Below are 18,957 nucleotides of genomic sequence, written 5' to 3' on the forward strand. Positions count from 1 at the left end.
TGATTTAAAAGCACATCACGTAAACTACCCTGATGCTGGAACCCAGGCTAACTACAAGGTACTGTTCAATGAATATGGAAATGCCCCAGGAGTCATCGGTTGCATAGAGGGAACCCATATTCCCATTAAGCGTCCCTCTACTCCAGATGCGGAGGAATACAGGAACCAAAAGAACTGGGTTTCCATCAATGTCCAAGGTGTATGAACTCCCCAGTTAGAGTTCTCAAACATTGCTGCACGGTGGAAATGTGCAACTCATGATCCTCCTCAGCTCATCTCTGTATACTCAGTTTGACAGAAGAGATCATAATGGAGTTTTGCTTGGTGACAGTGGGCATGCTCAGAAGGATTTCAGCTACAGCCAGGCTCATATGCGCACAAGGGCTTTAGTCTAGCGCATGTTCGGTGTTTGGAGGAGTCGTGTTCAGTGCCTTAGGAAAACACTCAGATTGAAAGCAGGTAGATGCTGCACTGCTGCAGAGACTGTGGCATCTTCTGCTGATGCTCCAGTCTCTGAGGCGGCAGTAGAGTCTGAATCAAATACATTGACTCTGGCTGAAATTGTTGCAGGCGCTTCTGTTGTACCTGCTTCAGTTAATTCTGAGATAGAAGGCATGAATGGTCACATTGTTACGCCAGTATTGACAGAAAATATAGCAGTCACTGGAAAAAGCAACGAGGCTGGAAATGAAGCGGAAATGCAAACTGAGGCATTTTTCAAAGCTCCAATAAACAGGAGAAAAGGCAGAGGTAAGACGACAATAACACAGGCCAAAGAAGACAAGAGCGAGACTGAAAGTGCAGTTTCAGACATTGACAGCGATTCTTCAGACTCCAATGATTCAGGCTGCTCTTTTCTTCATCACTAAATGAGGATGAAGAGCAGCCAGTGGTGTACAACACTGAACAACTAACTAAGCTTTCAAAAGAAACAAAGAGACTGAAGCTGAAGACTATTGTCCAGATCCATCTGCTCTTATAAGAGATGTAAAGAGGTGCATGAAGGAAGAAGCTTTCTGTGATCAGGACGTGCACCGTCTTAGAAAATCCATGAGAAAAATGAGAAAACAAATGCGTGAAGATGAAGAACAGGACATGGTGTGATAGCTTCTTCTGTTTTTGACTGTTTCTGTCATTTATGAGAGACATTAAGATTGGAACTCTACACTTGAATGCTGCTAGAAACAGTCAGAAGAGAATGTGTCTGTCTGAGTTTATAAAGATGAAACGTATTGATGTGACCTTCATTCAAGAGTCTCAGAGTGCTTTGTTTAATGAAATAGACTGGAGAACAGAATGAGATGCTCAAGTGTTCATGAGTCACATGTCCTCTAATAGTGGAGGAGGAGCTCTATTGTTTTCACAGCAGTATTCACCAATTCTATGTGAAGAGAAAGAAATAGTCAAAGGATGTTTATTACAAATTAAAGCAAAACTTGAGAATATTTTAATGACTTCTTTAAATATTTACGCTTCTACAAAAGGACATGAAAGAATAGATTTCTCCAATGCTTTTAGTGCTGTCCTTAAAGATATCAAATCAGAAGAGTTTTTCATTTGAACAGCACAGAGAATGAGAAGAGAGATCCAAATCACTCAGAAACACATCCTGCTTCACTAAAAGTGCTTCCACAATTAGTAAGAGTGTTTGATTTATGCGATGTGTGGAGGAATGGTCATCATGAAAATAGACAGCACACTTGGGCACTTAGTAAGAATCATTTTATTTCAATGGCAAGGCTTGATAGATTTTACATGTTTCATTTTCAAGCAGATTGTGTCAAAGATTGTACAATAATTCCTGTTGGGTTTTCAGATCACTCTTCTGTTATTTGTACTATAATTGTTAATTCTGTGGAGATTAGGAGTGCCTATTGGCATTTTTATACGTCCCTTTTAAAAGATGAGAAATTTACTGAAATCTTTTCTTTATTTTTGGGAATTTTAAAGAAGAAAAACATCTTTATTCTTCACTGCAGCAATGGTGGGATTGTGGCAATATTCACATTAAACAATTATGCCAAGAATACACTTTTAATGTCACTAAAGGAGTTCCTGAATCCATGAAGAAATTAGAGGATGAACTAACAGACCTGTTTAACACAACAGCAGCTACAAGCAGTGATCAATCTGAAACCCGGAAATCAAACACAGATTTGCTGGCTGATCTTTGAGGAGTGAAAGCACAAGGAGCATTCATTCATTCAGGTTTAATAAACATTACACAAATGGATGCTCCTTCTAAGCTTTTTTAGTCTAGAACAGAAAAATTGCCAAAGTGGAATTATTCAATCACTAAACAATAATGCAGGAGAGGAACTTTATAATCCAGTGACATACGTAAACATGCTGTTCACTTTTATTCAGAATTATACAGATCATATAGAAGTTAAAGATCTCCCAAACACTGATGAAGACTCTTATGCCATGCTTGAGCTCTCATTGTCACAGAATGAATTATACACAGCGGTAATGAGAATGGGAAGTGGAAAGACTCCAGCTATTGATGAATCCCAGTAGATTTCTGTAAATCTTTGTGGTCAGTGATAGGTGATGATGTTCTTTTGGTTCTTGATGACAGTTTGAATAAAGGTTTACTCCCATTAATTTGCAGAAGAGCTGTAATTACTGTGTTACCAATAAAGGAGACTTGCAAAGAAGAAGCAACTGGAACCCAGCATCACTTTAGTGCACCCATTATAAAATACTGTCAAAGCCTTCACCTACATGATTGAGTAAGGTAATAGGTCAAGTAATACACCAAGATCAACATTATTGTATAGCGAATAGATCAAGTTTTGACAATATTTATTTGGTTGGAGATGTTTTAGAAGTAATTGGGTATTAATTGTGGACTGATCTCTTCAGAGCAAGAGAAAGCGTTTGACCGTATACAACATGAATATTTAATAAAGCTTTTAGAAATGTTTGGTTTGAGCCCAGCTTCTGTAAATATGATCAATGTTTTGTACAGAGACATTCAAAGTGTATTAAAAGTCAACGGTGGTCTGAGTGCTGCTTTTACAGTACAGAGAGGAGTTAGACAGGGATGTGCTGTGTCGGGGATGTTGTACACACTGGCTATCCAACCTTTGCTGTATAAACTAAGCTCTGAGATAAAGGGTGTGTGTGTTCTTCATTGTAAGGTTTCTTTGCATCTTTCTGCTCATGCTGATGATGTTGTTGTTTCATATCGAATGCGGAAGATATTCAGAAACTGGATTTTATTGTAAGTGATTTTCAGAAGATATCCTCTGCTAAAGTCAACTGGGGAAAGAGTGAAGCCCTGCTTGTGGGTAGCTTAAGCGGTGTCCCTCCCAAGTTACCTGGAGGTTTGACATGGAAGAAAGGTGGCTTGAAATACCTCGGGTGAAGATGACTGTGTTCAGAAGAACTGGAATGGTACGCTTGAGAAAATCCAAAGACTTCTACAAAAATGAAAATGTTTTTTTTCCCCAGTTATCGTATAGAGGCCGCACACTTATAGTTAACAACTTGGTGGATCCTCTATATTGCACAAGCTGGCGTGTGGAGACCCCCCTATTGGTTTACTACCTAATCTTCAAAGAGAGATGGTCAATTTTTTTCTGGGACAACCTACATTGGATCCCTCAAAGTGTTATCTTCTTACCAAGAGATGAAGTAGGTCAAGGCTTGGTTGATCTTGTGAGTAGAGAAGGAGCGTATAGACTGCAGTTCATCCAGAGACTATTGTTTGGGCCCAAGAGTCTTGAAGAGCCGGTGGTTTTGGGGGCCGCTTAGATGTGTCAGGAGATGACACTCCAGGATTGATGGACATATTAGTATTACAAAAAAATGCTACAATTGAGAGACATTTTTGACAAAGCAGGCACTGGACTGAGTGAATCTTGCTAAATGTATGGGAATAGGATCAGTAAGGTTTGCACAGAAACTCTTAGATAAACTGAGTGTGATGTTGAATGAAAAACACTGCTGGAGAGTTCTAGTCGGGATCTTTTTATCCCAGATGACGAGGAGTTTTCCCTGATATCAGAATTGAAGCTGTTGTTGGAAATGTTGGGGATAATAGTCCATCGCTGTGTTTTAATGAAAGTGCTGATGTTAGTTCAGCCGAAGGTGAAATATTTGAGAGAGATATTGTGGAAATAAATAACAAGCACATTTTAAAAGACAGCACTGACACCTGTAGAGGATTCTGGGTAAATCTCTCGTCAGTCTTCAGCTCAGTTTCACTGATGATCCAGGATAAATCCTAAACCCAGGGCAGAGCGGCTCAGTGAATGTGGTCTGGACTGAGTGGATGAGGCTCATTGTGTCTCTATAGATGTTGTAGAAGATCAGAGTTCCTGCACTGTGATCCACAAACACTCCTATTCTCCTGCTGAGCGCCTTCACTGGGAGTTCAGTGCGTGTGTTATTGTGTCTGAATGAGGAACTGGAGGAAGAGCAGCTCAAACTCCAGGACTGAGCATTAGATCCAAACCAACACTCAACACCTCCTCTCTTCCTCCTGATGCTCTTATATGACACTGATATAGACACACCATCATCTCCACTCCAGTCAATCTCCCAGTAACAGCGTCCACACACACTCTCTCTGCACAACACCTGATAAACACCATCAAATCTGTCTGGATGATCAGGATACGGCTGATTCTCTCTCACATGCTTCACCTCTCTGTTGTCCTCAGACAGAATGAGACGAGTGTTTGCTGTGTTTGGATCCAGAGTGAGGAAACAGACATCTGAACACAAGAACACACACATTTATAACCACAGCTGTGTGCGTGTGCCTGTGTGTGCGCGCATGTGTGTGAGAGAGAGAAAGAGAGAGTGTGTGTGTGTGTGTGTGTGTGTTTGTTAGATTGTATGTGCGCATGCGATTGTATGTGTTCACTGCTGTTTGCGCATGTGTCTGTGTGTGAGAGTGTGTGTGTGTGAGAGAGAAAAAGAGTATGTGTGTATGTGTGTGAGATAGACTGTTTGTGTGTGTGTGTTCATATTTGTTTGCGTGTGTGTCTGTGTGTGTGTGAAAGAGTGTGTGAGAAAGAATATGTGTGTGCGAGTGTGTCTGTGTGTGTTTTTGTGTGAGAGAGAATGTGTATGTGAGTGCGTGTGTCTGTGTGAGAGAGAGTGTGTGTGTGTGTATGTGTGTGTGCGTATGTGAGTGAATGTGTGCATGTGTGTGTGAGAGAGTATGTGCTTACGTGTGTGTGTGTGTGTGTGTGTGAGAGAGAGAGTGTGTGTGAGAGTGTGTTTGTGTGTTAGATTGTATGTGGGCATGCGTGTGTTCACTGCTGTTTGCGCATGTGTCTGTGTGTGAGAGTTTGTGTGTGTGTGTGAGTGTGTGTGTGTGTGTGTGTGTGTGTGTTTGTGTGTGTGTGTGAGTGTGTGTGTAGTCCTACATTTGCGTGGTCCTGCTGTAATCCTCGTGTGTCCTCCATGATCCAGACTGTAAACACACACAGATGGAGAGAATGAGCTGTTTAGTTTCCCCTTCAGCTAATAAGCTAAAGCTAGCACTGAGCTGCTCAGCTACACGCTCCAAACTCTTGAGCTAAAACACACAACACTTGTTGGTTGAGCCGGGATGCACAATGAATGTAACACAGTGCGTTCTTTTCCTCTGCTGTTGGTGAAGCGAGCGCAGATACTGCTCATGTTGATGGAGACACCCTGCTGCAACATTCATTTATTACAGTGATCACACTTAGCTTTGCCATCGTTCTTCAGCACATGCAGCTTTGAGCACATGTTGCAGTCCATCTCTAAACTATGTTCAGATTATTAAAGCTGCTCGCCAGCGCCCAAGTTCCTGACAGATTAGCAAGTGAAAAATACACATGTGTGCACAGAGAAGAGGAATCCAGATGTTGATTTTAGAACAAGAGTCTGAACATTAATCCAAGTGTCTGATTCCAGAATCTGAATCCATCTTCAATCCCCAACCCTATTCCTGACCTGATATTGTAGGATTCTTCAGCAGAAATGGAGGAAGAAGTTTCTCTGCTCAGCTCAAATGCTGAAACTGTACAGTGTGTCCCGCTTAATGTCACTGTAACTGAGCCAATATACTCCAACATTTACAGAGGAGATTCATTTCACACTCAATGATTTGCTCTTCATAGACATGACTGGAATACTCTACAAGCTGTATCTTCTGTCTGTCCTCACCCCATAACCCTCACAGAAAACTGAAGCTGATCACAAAAGAGCTTTCTAGTGTCTTTTTAAAGCCATTCAGTGTAAAAGCACAAGGCCAGTGCTGCTCCACATACTTGAGTTTGTCCAGTGTGTAGTTTGGATCCTCCAGTTGTTCAGAGAGCAGCTTGACTCCTGAATCTCCTGGATGATTGTAGCTCAGATCCAGCTCTCTCAGGTGTGAGGGGTTTGAAGTCAGAGCTGAAGACAGAAAACCACAGCCTTCCTCTGTCACCATACAGCCAGACAATCTACAAACACAGCAATAGTCCACATCACACAGTTGGACAATCACACATCTCTTTGTGTTGTGAAGATGCTGACTGCTGTTTCTGCTCATGTCAACAGCAGTGATGAACACACACATCCTGATTAGCTCTCCTTATTGATCGAGCCCTCGCATCAGCAAACACACTCACACACTCAACAAGGACTCGACATCATCTGTAGAAGTGTACAGAGCAAAGACATTGTTCATAATACACCACATCAAGCTGTAAAGTCTGCTGTGAGGAGGAAGAAGACACACTTGAGCTCAGAAGATCATCTTAAATTCATGTATAAAACACAACAGAAAATGAGCTGATTTCATCATTTATATTGTGATTCTGTTGTGGACTAAAACAAAATGAGCTCAGACAAACACAAACCCGCTCTCTTAATGTGTTTATCACCCGACCCACAGTCACTTTTATTCTGTCAGGAGAGAAACACCTGATCAATATTCATGACTGCTGACTCTCCTTCACATTCAGCCTTTACCAGATATTGTTTTAGATGAGCGAGTAATCAGGATTATTTCAGACACTTTATCATGAGACTTTTATTTGTTTTCAAGAAACTGAAACTGCACAAATATGAGAGCAGCTCAAACCTTCAGCAGGACACAAAACAGCTTCACTTTAGCGTTTAACTCTGCTGCTTTCACACCTCCAGATCCACTGTTCTGCTCTGAAACAGGATTAACACTGGTATAATGTTTATTTGTGTTCTTGCTGTGGTTCACTTTCACAAGGAAAGTGATTTTAAATGTTGACACCCACAGACAGAGTCACAAAAACAGCGAACTCAGGCCCCGTTTGCACTAGTGCATTTTAGTGTGAAAACGGCGTTTTAGGTCAAAAACGATCCGCGTCCACCCTAGCATTTCTGAACATATCTCCGTTCACACTACGCCACCAAAACCGTACATCACATGACCATTCGTGTACTCTGGGCATGCGCGTTCTAGTATAAACAGGAAGCATGTGTCTCGCTCGGCATTTGGTTATTGGTAGTCAACAAACGCCGGTTGAACAATAAACGCGAAGCCAAAAAGCAAGAGAGGTGTTTTTGTGGACAGACGACGAGGTCGAGTTGTTACTAAACGTAACAAATGAATAACTGCACAATGCCGCCTAAAACAGACAATAGTGCAAACAACGCTCCCATTTCTGTTTCCATGTTGTTGTTTACATTGAAAGGCTGGTCTGTTGTCTTCCGGTAGCGTTAAAGCCATGTGTTCTAGTCATGTAATAGGGGCTTGATGAATAAGGGAAGGATGAACAATGACACAAAAGCCCCAATCAGGTAGCAAATCTCAGCAGCCACACCTCCGTTTTCAAATGTGTCCGTTTTCCCCCATCCACACTGAGACGGAACAGCAGCATTTTAGAATGAAAATGGCCTCTCCAGCGTTTTTAAAACGCTCCGTTTTCAGCGCTCAAAAACTCCGGCATAGTGTGTAACCTTAGCAAAACTTATGCGTTTTAAAACGAAAACGCATTAGTGTAAACAGGGCCTAAGACTATTTTTTAAAATATATATTAAAAGGTCTTCAAATATGATTATGATTTAAATCTGATTTATTCTTGTTTTTAAAGCGTTTGTCATTACGGTACTTCAGTGTCTCCGACTCGTTTAGAAAATTTTTATTAAATGCTGGATTAATTCACAAGAGATTTTGGCGAACACGTTTTACACCATTTCAAATATATATTATATGTGCGGCTGTATAAGTCACATACAGTATAATGGAGGACAGCCCATTCTGAAAATCAAGACTTTCCTCCATTTCTCAGTCAATATAGGCAGTGTATTCTGCTGCATTTAAACAGAACACATTTATTAAACAGATTTATTTGTGACAATCCTATTTTATTCACCAAACAAATTCAGAAATTAAAAGATAATACAATTAAATTCGGACAAAATATTGCAAAGAAACCCTAAAAAATTTCAGCTAAATTCTTCCATTGTTTTGCTTTTCTTGATTTTTCCTCTTTTTTAATTTTGTATTTAATATTTTTCTATAACATATACATTTGAGTGTACTAGTTTTTGGACTGTTATCATAAGTTATTTTGTTAGATGAGCTCCAGATTTGGCTAATCTTTTGTTTATCCACAAATATAATATTAAAGAGCTTCCTATTAAAATATGAATGTAAAAGAGAGATTAGTGAGGGGTGTGCTTATATATGCTGAGCACTGTATATTGTTCACCCAGAGTGTTTACATGGTCACACAGCAGTAATACAACAAGCATTGAGTTTGGGCTAGCTTCTGCAGATGGACATTGCTGTACACTGCCCTTGATGGGTGAGTGGGGGAGTGTCTGTTGTCTCTCAGGTGTGAATTATTCATGAGCATTGTCTCTCACACATACAGCTGAGATCACCCAAAACAAACTTAAAAAAACGTAGATCATTGTAATGTTTTCTCTGAATAAGAGAACAGAATAATTTTCACATAATTGTGCAGTAAATATTCTAGTCTACAAGACTGCTTACTCTAAAGTCTTGTTCAGGCACATTCAGTGTGGTTTTTGCAGGGCTGGATTAACCAATGGGCCTTATAGGCACAGGCCCAGGGGCCCATGCGCACTAGGGGCCCCTGCAAGAGGAGAGAAAAAAAGACAATTTCGGAGTGTCTTTTTTGGCTAATTGCAAATAGCGCATGTAGTTGGAATAAGCTATTCAGGGTTTACGCCCATCGATGCCTGATTGATAGAGACAAGATGAGTAAAGAGTTGCTGAACAGTACAGCCGCAGTGGCGCACCTTGTAAGGCGCACAGTTCCATTTTTTGACGCGATTAATTATAAACTCGATTCGAATCCACCATCAGCTGAACTCGTGCTACTTTTTTTTCTCCCCATTACATATCAGATTGGAAATATATTTATTTTTAACAGGAAGGAAGCATTTTTTGAAAATAACGCAAATGTGATATAAAGTCACAAGTGTCTTGTGGGTATTTAATAATGTTTAGCCTTATAGGTGCCTCCCTCTCTGCAAAAACTATATTGCTCAGATAACTGTATTTCCTCTGAGCAAAAAAATCGCGATCACATATTAATATTATTATTATATTTAAACTGCTTTTTTTCTTTAACTAAACAGAATACTGTAATTGGTCAAGCGCGGAAACGTCAGTTTTGTAATAACCCGCACTAAACTGAGCGGACTGTAGTGTAACGTTAGTATTGGTCATAGATCAAAAATGAGTGGACAAGTGGATTTAGCAAACGCGAGAGAAAGAGGAGGCATCTTTATTGAGGCATTTTCCATACACACCATCTTTAAACAGCCCCTTGATCAGGAGAATGAGGGTACAGAAGAAGACGTTATGGTAACTTTAAATGATGAGTAGCTAGCATAAACCAGGCGGAGGAGGCTAATGGCAGCGCAGCGCGGACTGGATTCATCGTGTGAGAGAAAGACAGAAAAGGAGAGAAAGAGGGAGAGAGAGAGAGAAAGGCCCAGAATATATATATTTATAGTTTTATTAGTATTTTTATTCAATGCTTTGAAAAATAAGTTAAATCTTTGTAGACTATAAATACATATGTACTATATATCATTTATTTAAATATGTGGGCAACAAATTATAGATTCATTTTATTTAAAAATTATTATATTATTCTTATTTTTTAAATTCAACTATAGGGGTGCGGCCAGTTAGGGTGCCTTACAAGACAATGTGCCCAGGGGCCCCTGAGTTCCTAATGTGGGCCTGGGTTTTTGGGTCTTATTTCAGCTACATTTGTTTCTCCAAAACCTACTAACCACACATAATATTTATTTCTAAAACACAAGCATGTACATCAATATCTCTCACATATTATTGTAGCTCAGTTTGTGTTGAATACAAATAAAACACATGTTGGCCAGTTCTGTGTAATAAGTAGTTGAAATAAGCACAGATGTCAGGGCATGTCAAAACATCTCAGGGGTCCCAAAATCACCTCAAACCCCTGAGGGTTAACTACAGGTATAGTATGGGCAGTGTGAAACATAATCACTGATAAACCATAATTCCAGTTATCTGGGGTTTAGTAACACCCAGGGTTAACATGTTCAAGCATAAAGAGCTCTAATATGAAGCTGTCTGACTGTAGTTATTGTAGAGTGGAGAATCATTTACCTCAGTGTGTCCAGTTTACAGTGTTGACTCTTCAGTCCATCAGAGAGCTTCTTCACTCCTGAATCCTGCAGGTCATTGTTACTCAGGTCCAGCTCTCTCAGCACACAGTTTGAGGATTGTAGAGCTAAAGACAAACTCTCACAGCACTGAACAGTGAGATTACACATGGCCAATCTGAGAAAGAAGAACACATTACTAAAACCACACTGTTAATGTGATCTGTCTTATATAACAAAACAAAAAAAAATCAATCAATCAATCAATCAATCAATCAATCAATAAGGTGTTCAAACTCAGACCTCAGTGTCTCCAGTTTACAGTGTTGACTCTTCATTCCATCAGAGAGCTTCTTCACTCCTGAATCCTGCAGGTCATTGTTACTCAGGTCCAGCTCTCTCAGCACACGGTTTGAGGATTGTAGAACTGAAGACAAACTCTCACAGCACTGAACAGTAAGTTTACACCACTGTAGCCTGTGTAGAGGACAAACACAATATTTACTACAGGTATAATATGAGCAGTGTGAAACATAATTACTGATAAACCAGAATTCCTGTTATCTGGGGTTTAGTATCACCCAGGGTTAACATGTTCAAGCATGAAGAGCTCTAATATGAAACTGTCTGACTGTAGTTATTGTAGAGTGGAGAATCATTTACCTCAGTGTGTCCAGTTTACAGTGTTGACTCTTCAGTCCATCAGAGAGAAGCTTCACTCCTGAATCCGGCAGGTCATTGTTACTCAGGTCCAGCTCTCTTAGGACACAGTTTGAGGATTGTAGAGCTGAAGACAAACTCTCACAAGAATCGGCAGTGAGTTTACATGTCATCAGTCTGAGAAAGAGCACACATGACTAAAAACACACTGTTAATGTGATCTGTCTGATGTAACAAAACCAAAAAAATCAATCGATCGATCAATCAATCGATCAATCAATCAATCAATCAATCAATCAATCAATCAATCAATCAATCAATCAATCAATCAATCAATTAATCAATCAATCAATCAGGTGTTTGAACTCAGACCTTAGTGTCTCCAGTTTACAGTGTTGACTCTTCAGTCCATCAGAGAGAAGCTTAACTGCTGAATCCTGCAGGTCATTGTTACTCAGGTCCAGCTCTCTCAGCACACAGTTTGAGGATTGTAGAGCTGAAGACAAACTCTCACAGCACTGAACAGTGAGTTCACAGCGCTGTAGCCTGTGTAGAGGACAAAGAGCAACAAAATCACTAGTAAGAAATGAGCAGTGTTGAGTGTTCATGAGTCCAGTCTACAGTGATAAAAGTAACACTGGAAATAAACTATATACATATACTGCTCAAACAATAAAGGGAACACTAAAATAACACATCCTAGATCTGAATGAATGAAATATTCTTATTAAATACTTTGTTCTTTACACAGTTAAATGTGCTGACAACAAAATCACACAGACATGATCACTGGAAATCAAATGTATTAACCCATGGAGGACTGGATTTGGAGTCAGACTCAAAACTGTAGTGAACTGCAAGAATTGCTGACACACTCCAGACACATGGGCATTTTCAGAACAAGAATATTATTTCATTTAAATCTGCTCTTTTATTGATTGATTTATTTAAACTACATTAAACTAAACTAAACCTGTATTTCCCCATTCACGTGACTGTAATGAATTATTGAACAGTTTATTAATAACTAATCAGAGAGCATTTTACTGAGCTCAGTGTAAAGTTTAGTGTTTAGGCCTACAGTAAATGTAATATTACAGGCATGTCTGCAGCGAGACGGCAATACTGTGTCTAAAATTACACTATTTCTCTGATCAAAAAACAAACACAATTATCCAAGAGCAGCACTGTGTTAGATTTGAGCAAATACACATCAACAAATGTCCCATTCAGCTGGAGGAGCACAGGGATTTACAGGGATTTGAGTTATTTTCCAGGATAAACTGTAAAGCAAATGAAGTAGATTATTAAATAAGTACAAATGTTGTTTGTGTGAGTAAAAAGTCAAGAAAAGTTTGTTAAATACGTTTAGAAATGATGAAATAAATGAGCAAATAAGGAAACAGAACACTGCCGCCGTGTCCCCATGCAGTAATATGGTGTATCAGCGATCTCACAGGGGGACGATATGGCCAGCTAAAGATTCTCTGTTAAAGCAGGGCAGTGATTCACTAAACTGATCTGAGTCTTCAGTGCAGACTGATGTGTGTCTTCTGTGATCAATCAATGAATACTCACACAGCTCTTCTGCAGTTCCTCACAGCTGCTATCAGTCTCCGTCTTCCCACATCTGATGTGTTGAATTTATTAGAGTCTAACTCATCCAGCGGCTCCTCTGACATCTCAATCATGTAGGAGATTGTTGAGCAGTGAGCAGGAGTGAGTTCCTCCTCTGAGTGTTTGTCTGATTTCACAAACTCCTGAATCTCTCTGGCCAGAGTCTGATCTTTCACCTCCAGCAGACAGAGGAACAGATTGATGGATCTTTCAGCTGAGAGATGTTTACCTCTCTTGATCTCGTCTTTAATGTACTGTGTGATTCTCCTGATGTTCTCTGAGCTCTCCTCCGTGTGTGTCAGCAGATCCTGGAAGAGTCTCTGATTGGAATCCAGTGAGATGCCCAGCAGAAACCGCAAGAACAGATCCAGATGACCATTACTACTCCAGACAGCTTTATACACTGCTGAACTGAGCAGATCATACAGAGACTTCTCAGAGCTGGACTGTAGATATTGATTATATGAATATTCACTGTCATAAATCACCCTCAGCGGTTCTCTGTTCTCTGTTAAATGGCAGTAAAACACAAAGAAAGCAGCCAGAAACTCCTGAAAGCTGAGATGGATGAAGCTGTAGACTTTCCTCTGATGAATTACAGATTCCTCCTTGAAGATCTCAGTGCAGATCCCAGAATACACTGAGGCGTCAGTGACGTCTATGCCGCTCTCAATCAGGTCCTCCTCATAGAACATCACATTGCCCTTCATCAGCTGTCTGAAAGCCACTTCAGCAAGTTTGAGGATCACTCCTCTGTTGGACTGCAGGAGTTTCCCTGGATCTCTCTCTTCATACTTCTGCTTCCTCATGTTGATCTGAATCAGCAGGAAGTGGATGTACATCTCAGTCAGAGTTTGAGGGATTTCTGCACTCACATCTTCTTCCAGGAGCTTCTGAAGCACAGTGGAGGAGATCCAGCAGAAGACGGGTATGTGGCACATGATCTGGAGGCTTCTTGCTCTTCTGATGTGGGAGATGACTCTGCTGGCTTGATGCTCGTCGCTGATTCTCTTCCTGAAATATTCCTCCTTCTGAGGCTCAGTGAATCCCTGAATCTCTGTCAGACGCTTGATGTATCTGGAGGGCATCTGATGGGCTGCTGCTGGTCTGGAGGTGATCCAGATGAGAGCAGAGGGAAGCAGATCTCCTTTCAGGAGGCTCCGCATCAACACAGCCACTGATGAAGATTCAGTCACAGCACAAACTTTCTCCTCATCTGAAAAGTTCAGCGTGATTCTGCTTTCATCCAGACCATCAAAGATGAACACAACTCTACACTGCTCATAAATCTTGGGCTCCAGATCTTCAAGTTCAGGATGAAAGTCCAGCAGAAGTCTGTGAAGACTGTACTGATGATCTCTGATCAAGTTCAGCTCTCGAAATGGAAGCACAAACATGAAATCTACATCCTGATGGTCTTTTTCCTCGGCCCAGTCCAGAATGAACTTCTGCACAGAGACGGTTTTCCCGATTCCAGCGATGCCTTTAGTGAGAACAGTCTTGATCTGGGCTTTCTCCTTCTTGATCTTCTCCTCATGTCCTGCTCCAGCTGAGGCTTTAAAGATGTCATTGCAGTAGACTGGAGTGTGTTGTGAGGGTTTTGTTCTGGCTCTTTTCTCCATCTGTAAAACCTCATGTTCTTCATTCACTCCTTCACTCTCTCCTTCTATGATGTAGAGCTGTGTGTAGATGCTGTTCAGGAGGGTTTGAGTCTCTCCATGGTTGATTCCCTCAAATAATCTCTCATACTTGTTCTTCATGCTGGTTTTGTGCTGCTCTTTGACTCTCTGAAGTTCATCATGTTCTGGCTGGAGTGAATCCTGCTGCAGGTCTCCAGTCTGATCATCTCCATCCACACTGCAGGAACAACAACACAAAGAATCAACGAGTACACCCCATGGTTATGCCTCATGGCTCAAAAAGGATGTAAAAAAGGGGGACATCCAAGAAAGCCAACATTATAGAACACAATTTATTAAAGAGACTCTTTTAAACATATTAAGTATAATAAAAAATGTCCTGGGGCCTCATGTACGAAGACTTGCGTGGAAATCATACTAAAACATTGCGTACGCACAAAGCTGTAAATGTGCGTACGCAGAAAAAATTTCAGATGTATGAAACACTGCGTACGCCGAATCTCACGCATATTCTTTTGTACATCTGAATGAACGTGAAACTGAGCGCAACATGCACGAGCACAAAACCCCTCCCCGCCTCCTCCCCCGTATGAATATGCTAGTGACTATGCTAATGGCAAAACCCAATGAAAAAGCAATGTCAAAAGCAAGCAAAAAGAGAAACTCTGAACAGAATGTGAATTGGAGGTGCTGCTTTCGGAGGTAGACCGGAGAAAAGCGGTGTTATTTGCAAGTTTGTTCTCCGGAATTAACAACAAAAGAAAAAAATAGAGTGGGAGAGTTTAGCTGATGCGGTCAACACAGTTGGGTCTGAACATCGCACTGAGTGCATTAAAAAAAAAGAGATAGTGTGGTTTATATCTGAAAAATGTTGCAGGACGCTTAACGGTCTCAGTGGCGCTACTCGTAAGACGCATGTGATCATGAATTGATACGTTCGAGCATGAACTCGGCTCGAATCCAGTGTCTGATGAATTCTTTCTTGTTTTTTTCCCCCGCTACATATCAGATTTTGCCAACTATTTATCACGAGAAAGACAAGTAGGAATCAACAATAGGTTCTCATCAATAAGCATCATATTTTATTTGCACATTTATTGAATGGAAATGTTTCTGATTCACGCATGCAAATTCATCTTCAGATAGTGTCTTTATAGCAATGTTCGTGCGGTAGATTGCTCAGATTACATTGGGAAAACAGGCGACTGCTGCAAATTGTGCTTTAATGTTTAACTGGTCAACTGTATGGTATGGAAACCTTATATACCTGCTGAACCCGTCTCATACAGCTGCCATTGCAAGGCTCAGACACTTTGTAGAGAGGAATCTAACACAACTGCCTCTAGGAGTCGCAAATGGAAATAAAACAGACACGCACAAAAAAATGTGCGTACGCCAGCCAGAAAGCTGCCGTGAAGCTGCGCACATTCCCACGTTCAGTTCATTGTCAGTAAATCCAAACGTGAGCCATTCTGAGCGTGAAACCTGGCGTACGCAAAGTTTTTGTGCGTACGCAGCGTTGATACATGAGGCCCCTGATGAATACTGAAATATAGTTCATGTGTGATCAATACTGTACAACACTAAATACCTTTGGGCAGATGATGGTGTTTTCTCTCTAAGGTCTGGTGGATCACCCATTGACCAGTCACTCTTCAGAGACACAGAGCTGGACACACATGATCCTGATCTCACACTGCACACATAAGAGGAAAAGGAGCGTCACAACCTCAAGGTGTTTTCAAGGTGTAAGATAAATCTTTAATGAGTAAAATTTCAGATCAATATAGCCATCAGATCATTTATTATACTCCTCTGAATATGTGAATCCCAGTCCAACACTCCCACATGTGTCTCCTGCATTTAAAGTTTTTTATTGAATTCAATATTCATATTAAATATATTCACGTGGAGTTTACTCACAGCTCAGTGCATTTTCCCGTCACGTTTTTTTTTCTTTTTCGATATTGTTTGCTAATTCTGCAGCAGAATTTGTGCAAAATGACTTATGTGTCGTAATATCAAAACTAAATCATAATCGTATCTTAACTAAAAACTTAATAAATGAAATAAAAATAAAAACTTTTAAAGCTTTATTTAATGTTTACAATGCTAATTCATTTAGATCCTCATATTTGGTAAACTAAGCAAGTCTCTTATATAATATATCTACTAAAAGACAGAAAATAGGACTTTACAAACTACTGTAAATAAAAAAATTTTTTTATATTAGTCAATAATAACACTGAAATTAATTTATAAACTGAATAATATAAATGTACACACATTTACACTAGTAAATAAATAAACTCAGTGGTGGGCTAAAAACCTGCGTATTTCTGCACACACAGATTGCATATGGGTCTAGCTATCACTAATAACAAAAACATATGATACGTTTATTATACCAAGTTTTTATGTAAATATAAAACAAATCACAAGGTGCAAGAGGTGAACCGTGTGATTTGTTGCTTTTTTCAGATCAGCACAACAGTAATTTTCATGTTTTATGTCATGTTGTTAAAATAGCACATGCGTTTGCACCACTTTGTGGACTCATGGGTGTTGCGGTCTATAAAGGAGGTGTGTTAAGGCTATTTTGAGGGACTAAAATAGACCACACCATTGAGCCCAGATCAAGCTGTCTGTAATCTAGAATCATCTAAACACATTTGCTGAAGCTGTAAAATGAAGCTTTGTCCATCATTTGATCAGGCAACAACAACACAAATAAGGGCATTGTTGTTGGTCTTTGTTCTTCAGAGAAAGTGTTGAAATAATGGAGTAAAAAAAGAGTCAATACCTGTGTTTCTCTGAGAGAGAGTCCTTTACTCGCTCCTCTGCCATACAGCAGCTAAAACACCAATGCAGACATTAGCAGAGCTTTCAGGAAACAATCATACATATATATAAATATATAGTGCTTAACATGAATGCAGTTGGTTAACCCCTGATCTGACGTCCCAGGTGTTTCACATTTGATTTAAGATAAATGCATGTTATATAGAGTTTATCGAGAGAAGTTGAGGTTTAGCCAATTGTTGATTTAGTGAGTATTAAAATGTCTCTCTACTAAAGAGGCTATTTGGTTAATGAGTTACTCTGACGGTCAAAGGTTAAATGCAGTGTTGTTTAAGGATCGTCAGCTTGTTGTTTTCAGCAGCTTTTCTTCCTGTTTAACTTGAAGGTCGTGGCTCTGAATGTTTAGAGTTATATTTAATGCTGAATTATTGGACACTATTGAGTCAGTCTGATATAGAAGAGAACAAACACTTTAAAGGGATTAAAAATAAAGCTTTTAGACACAGTTTTTAAATGAGCGTGTTTGACTCAGTGTTTAATCTGTGTTTGAGGATTTGATCTTCAGTATCAGACATTTAAATCACACTCACACATCTAAAACCCCTTCATCATCTCCACAAATCAGCGTAATGTAGAAGTGTTAAACTCACATGCAGAAGTACAGACGCTCTTGTGCAGCAGGAACACAATCTGAGCTCTTAGATTCTTTCACTTCACTAAAACACACCTGTTATCTACAGGTATATCCAGAAATATTATTGGCTCCACAGAGTCATGCTTACATGAATATTCATGAGACTCTCCTGACTGTGGGTGTGTCCTCAAGACAACATAAACCACTGGAGCTGAAGATATCTGTGCAGCTTCTCTGAGCACGAGTGTGTTGAAGGAATATTTACAGAAGGTATTTAAGATTAAATCTGAGAGGTCTCTGGAGAATATTTACTGCAATGTTGAACCTAAAAAATAAGATTAAAGATTTCTATATAAATGAGTACACCTCATACAGATCTCTCTGCTGTATTATTATTATTTCTATAGGATGCTGTTCAATAATATTCAATAAGTGTGTTTATACAATAGATTAGTCAGTACCAAAAGCAAAACTGAACTAACTGAACAAAATAATTGAAGATCAAAGTGAAGAGAAACAGCACACACAAATGAATAATGTTTAAACAGAGGAAAAATCAAGAAAACCATTAAACAGTATTACATTCAGTTAAAATGTTGTAGTTTGTCTTTTATTCATTGTTTGCAACACATAATCTGAATTTACATGTATTATCTCTCTATTACTGAAGGTGTTTTCAAACTCTAATTTTAATAGTCTAAACTCGCTATTATATATATATATATATATATATATATATATATATATATATATATTTTTTTTTTTTTTTTTTTTTTTTAAGGCAGTGTATTTATTGATGTTGTGCATTGTATATATAGAGTAGTCAGCATTTAAAATGGTTCAAAAAGCTTTTCCAAATTGTCCTAAGACAAGAACAGGTTAGCTTTAATAAAAGGTTTTGATTATACCATGATACTATTTTTGTCATCATTTCTCAAAATTCAGGAATAAAATATATATAATTTCCCTCAGACACTGGAAGACAGGGTTGACGTGGCTTGGTTGTGACAAAGGATTTAT

The 18,957-nt window shown here is 39.5% G+C and overlaps 3 protein-coding genes and 1 long non-coding RNA gene across 4 annotated transcripts in view; 2 read left to right on the plus strand and 2 right to left on the minus strand.

The window, feature by feature from the left end:
- LOC148680790 (uncharacterized) overlaps positions 1–18,957 on the plus strand; it is a 796,717-nt gene that overhangs the window by 409,962 nt on the left and 367,798 nt on the right. The window lies entirely within an intron of this gene.
- The window catches only part of LOC148680812 (uncharacterized), a 451,921-nt gene that overhangs the window by 263,564 nt on the left and 169,400 nt on the right, over positions 1–18,957 (minus strand). The window lies entirely within an intron of this gene.
- Positions 1–18,957, plus strand: part of LOC148680839 (uncharacterized) — a 785,675-nt gene that overhangs the window by 21,521 nt on the left and 745,197 nt on the right. The window lies entirely within an intron of this gene.
- Positions 1,706–17,995, minus strand: LOC148680840 (NACHT, LRR and PYD domains-containing protein 3-like). The gene is made up of 11 exons (XM_088650141.1): positions 17,954–17,995; positions 17,305–17,355; positions 16,093–16,197; positions 12,823–14,718; positions 11,617–11,790; positions 11,248–11,421; positions 10,888–11,061; positions 10,589–10,762; positions 6,261–6,434; positions 5,388–5,434; positions 1,706–4,727 (listed from the first exon to the last, which is right to left on the minus strand). Exons 2-11 carry the CDS (start codon positions 17,346–17,348, stop codon positions 4,201–4,203), a joined length of 3,489 nt encoding a protein of 1,162 aa, XP_088506267.1. The 5' UTR covers positions 17,349–17,355; positions 17,954–17,995; the 3' UTR covers positions 1,706–4,200.

This window comes from Danio rerio, chromosome 4 (assembly GCF_052040795.2).
Source record: "Danio rerio strain M-AB ecotype USA chromosome 4, GRCz13ab, whole genome shotgun sequence".
Taxonomy (NCBI): domain Eukaryota; kingdom Metazoa; phylum Chordata; class Actinopteri; order Cypriniformes; family Danionidae; genus Danio; species Danio rerio.

What these genes read in the sequence shown, in the direction of transcription:
- LOC148680840 (XM_088650141.1), bottom strand. Translation starts at nt 17,348, where the DNA reads ATGGCAGAGGAGCGAGTAAAGGACTCTCTCTCAGAGAAACACAG. An exon ending in TCTCTCTCAGAGAAACACAG is followed by an intron (nt 16,198 to 17,304) that starts GTATTGACTCTT and finishes TTATGTGTGCAG; the next exon opens with TGTGAGATCAGGATCATGTG. An exon ending in TACAGCAGGACCACGCAAAT is followed by an intron (nt 4,728 to 5,387) that starts GTAGGACTACAC and finishes TCTTGTGTTCAG; the next exon opens with ATGTCTGTTTCCTCACTCTG.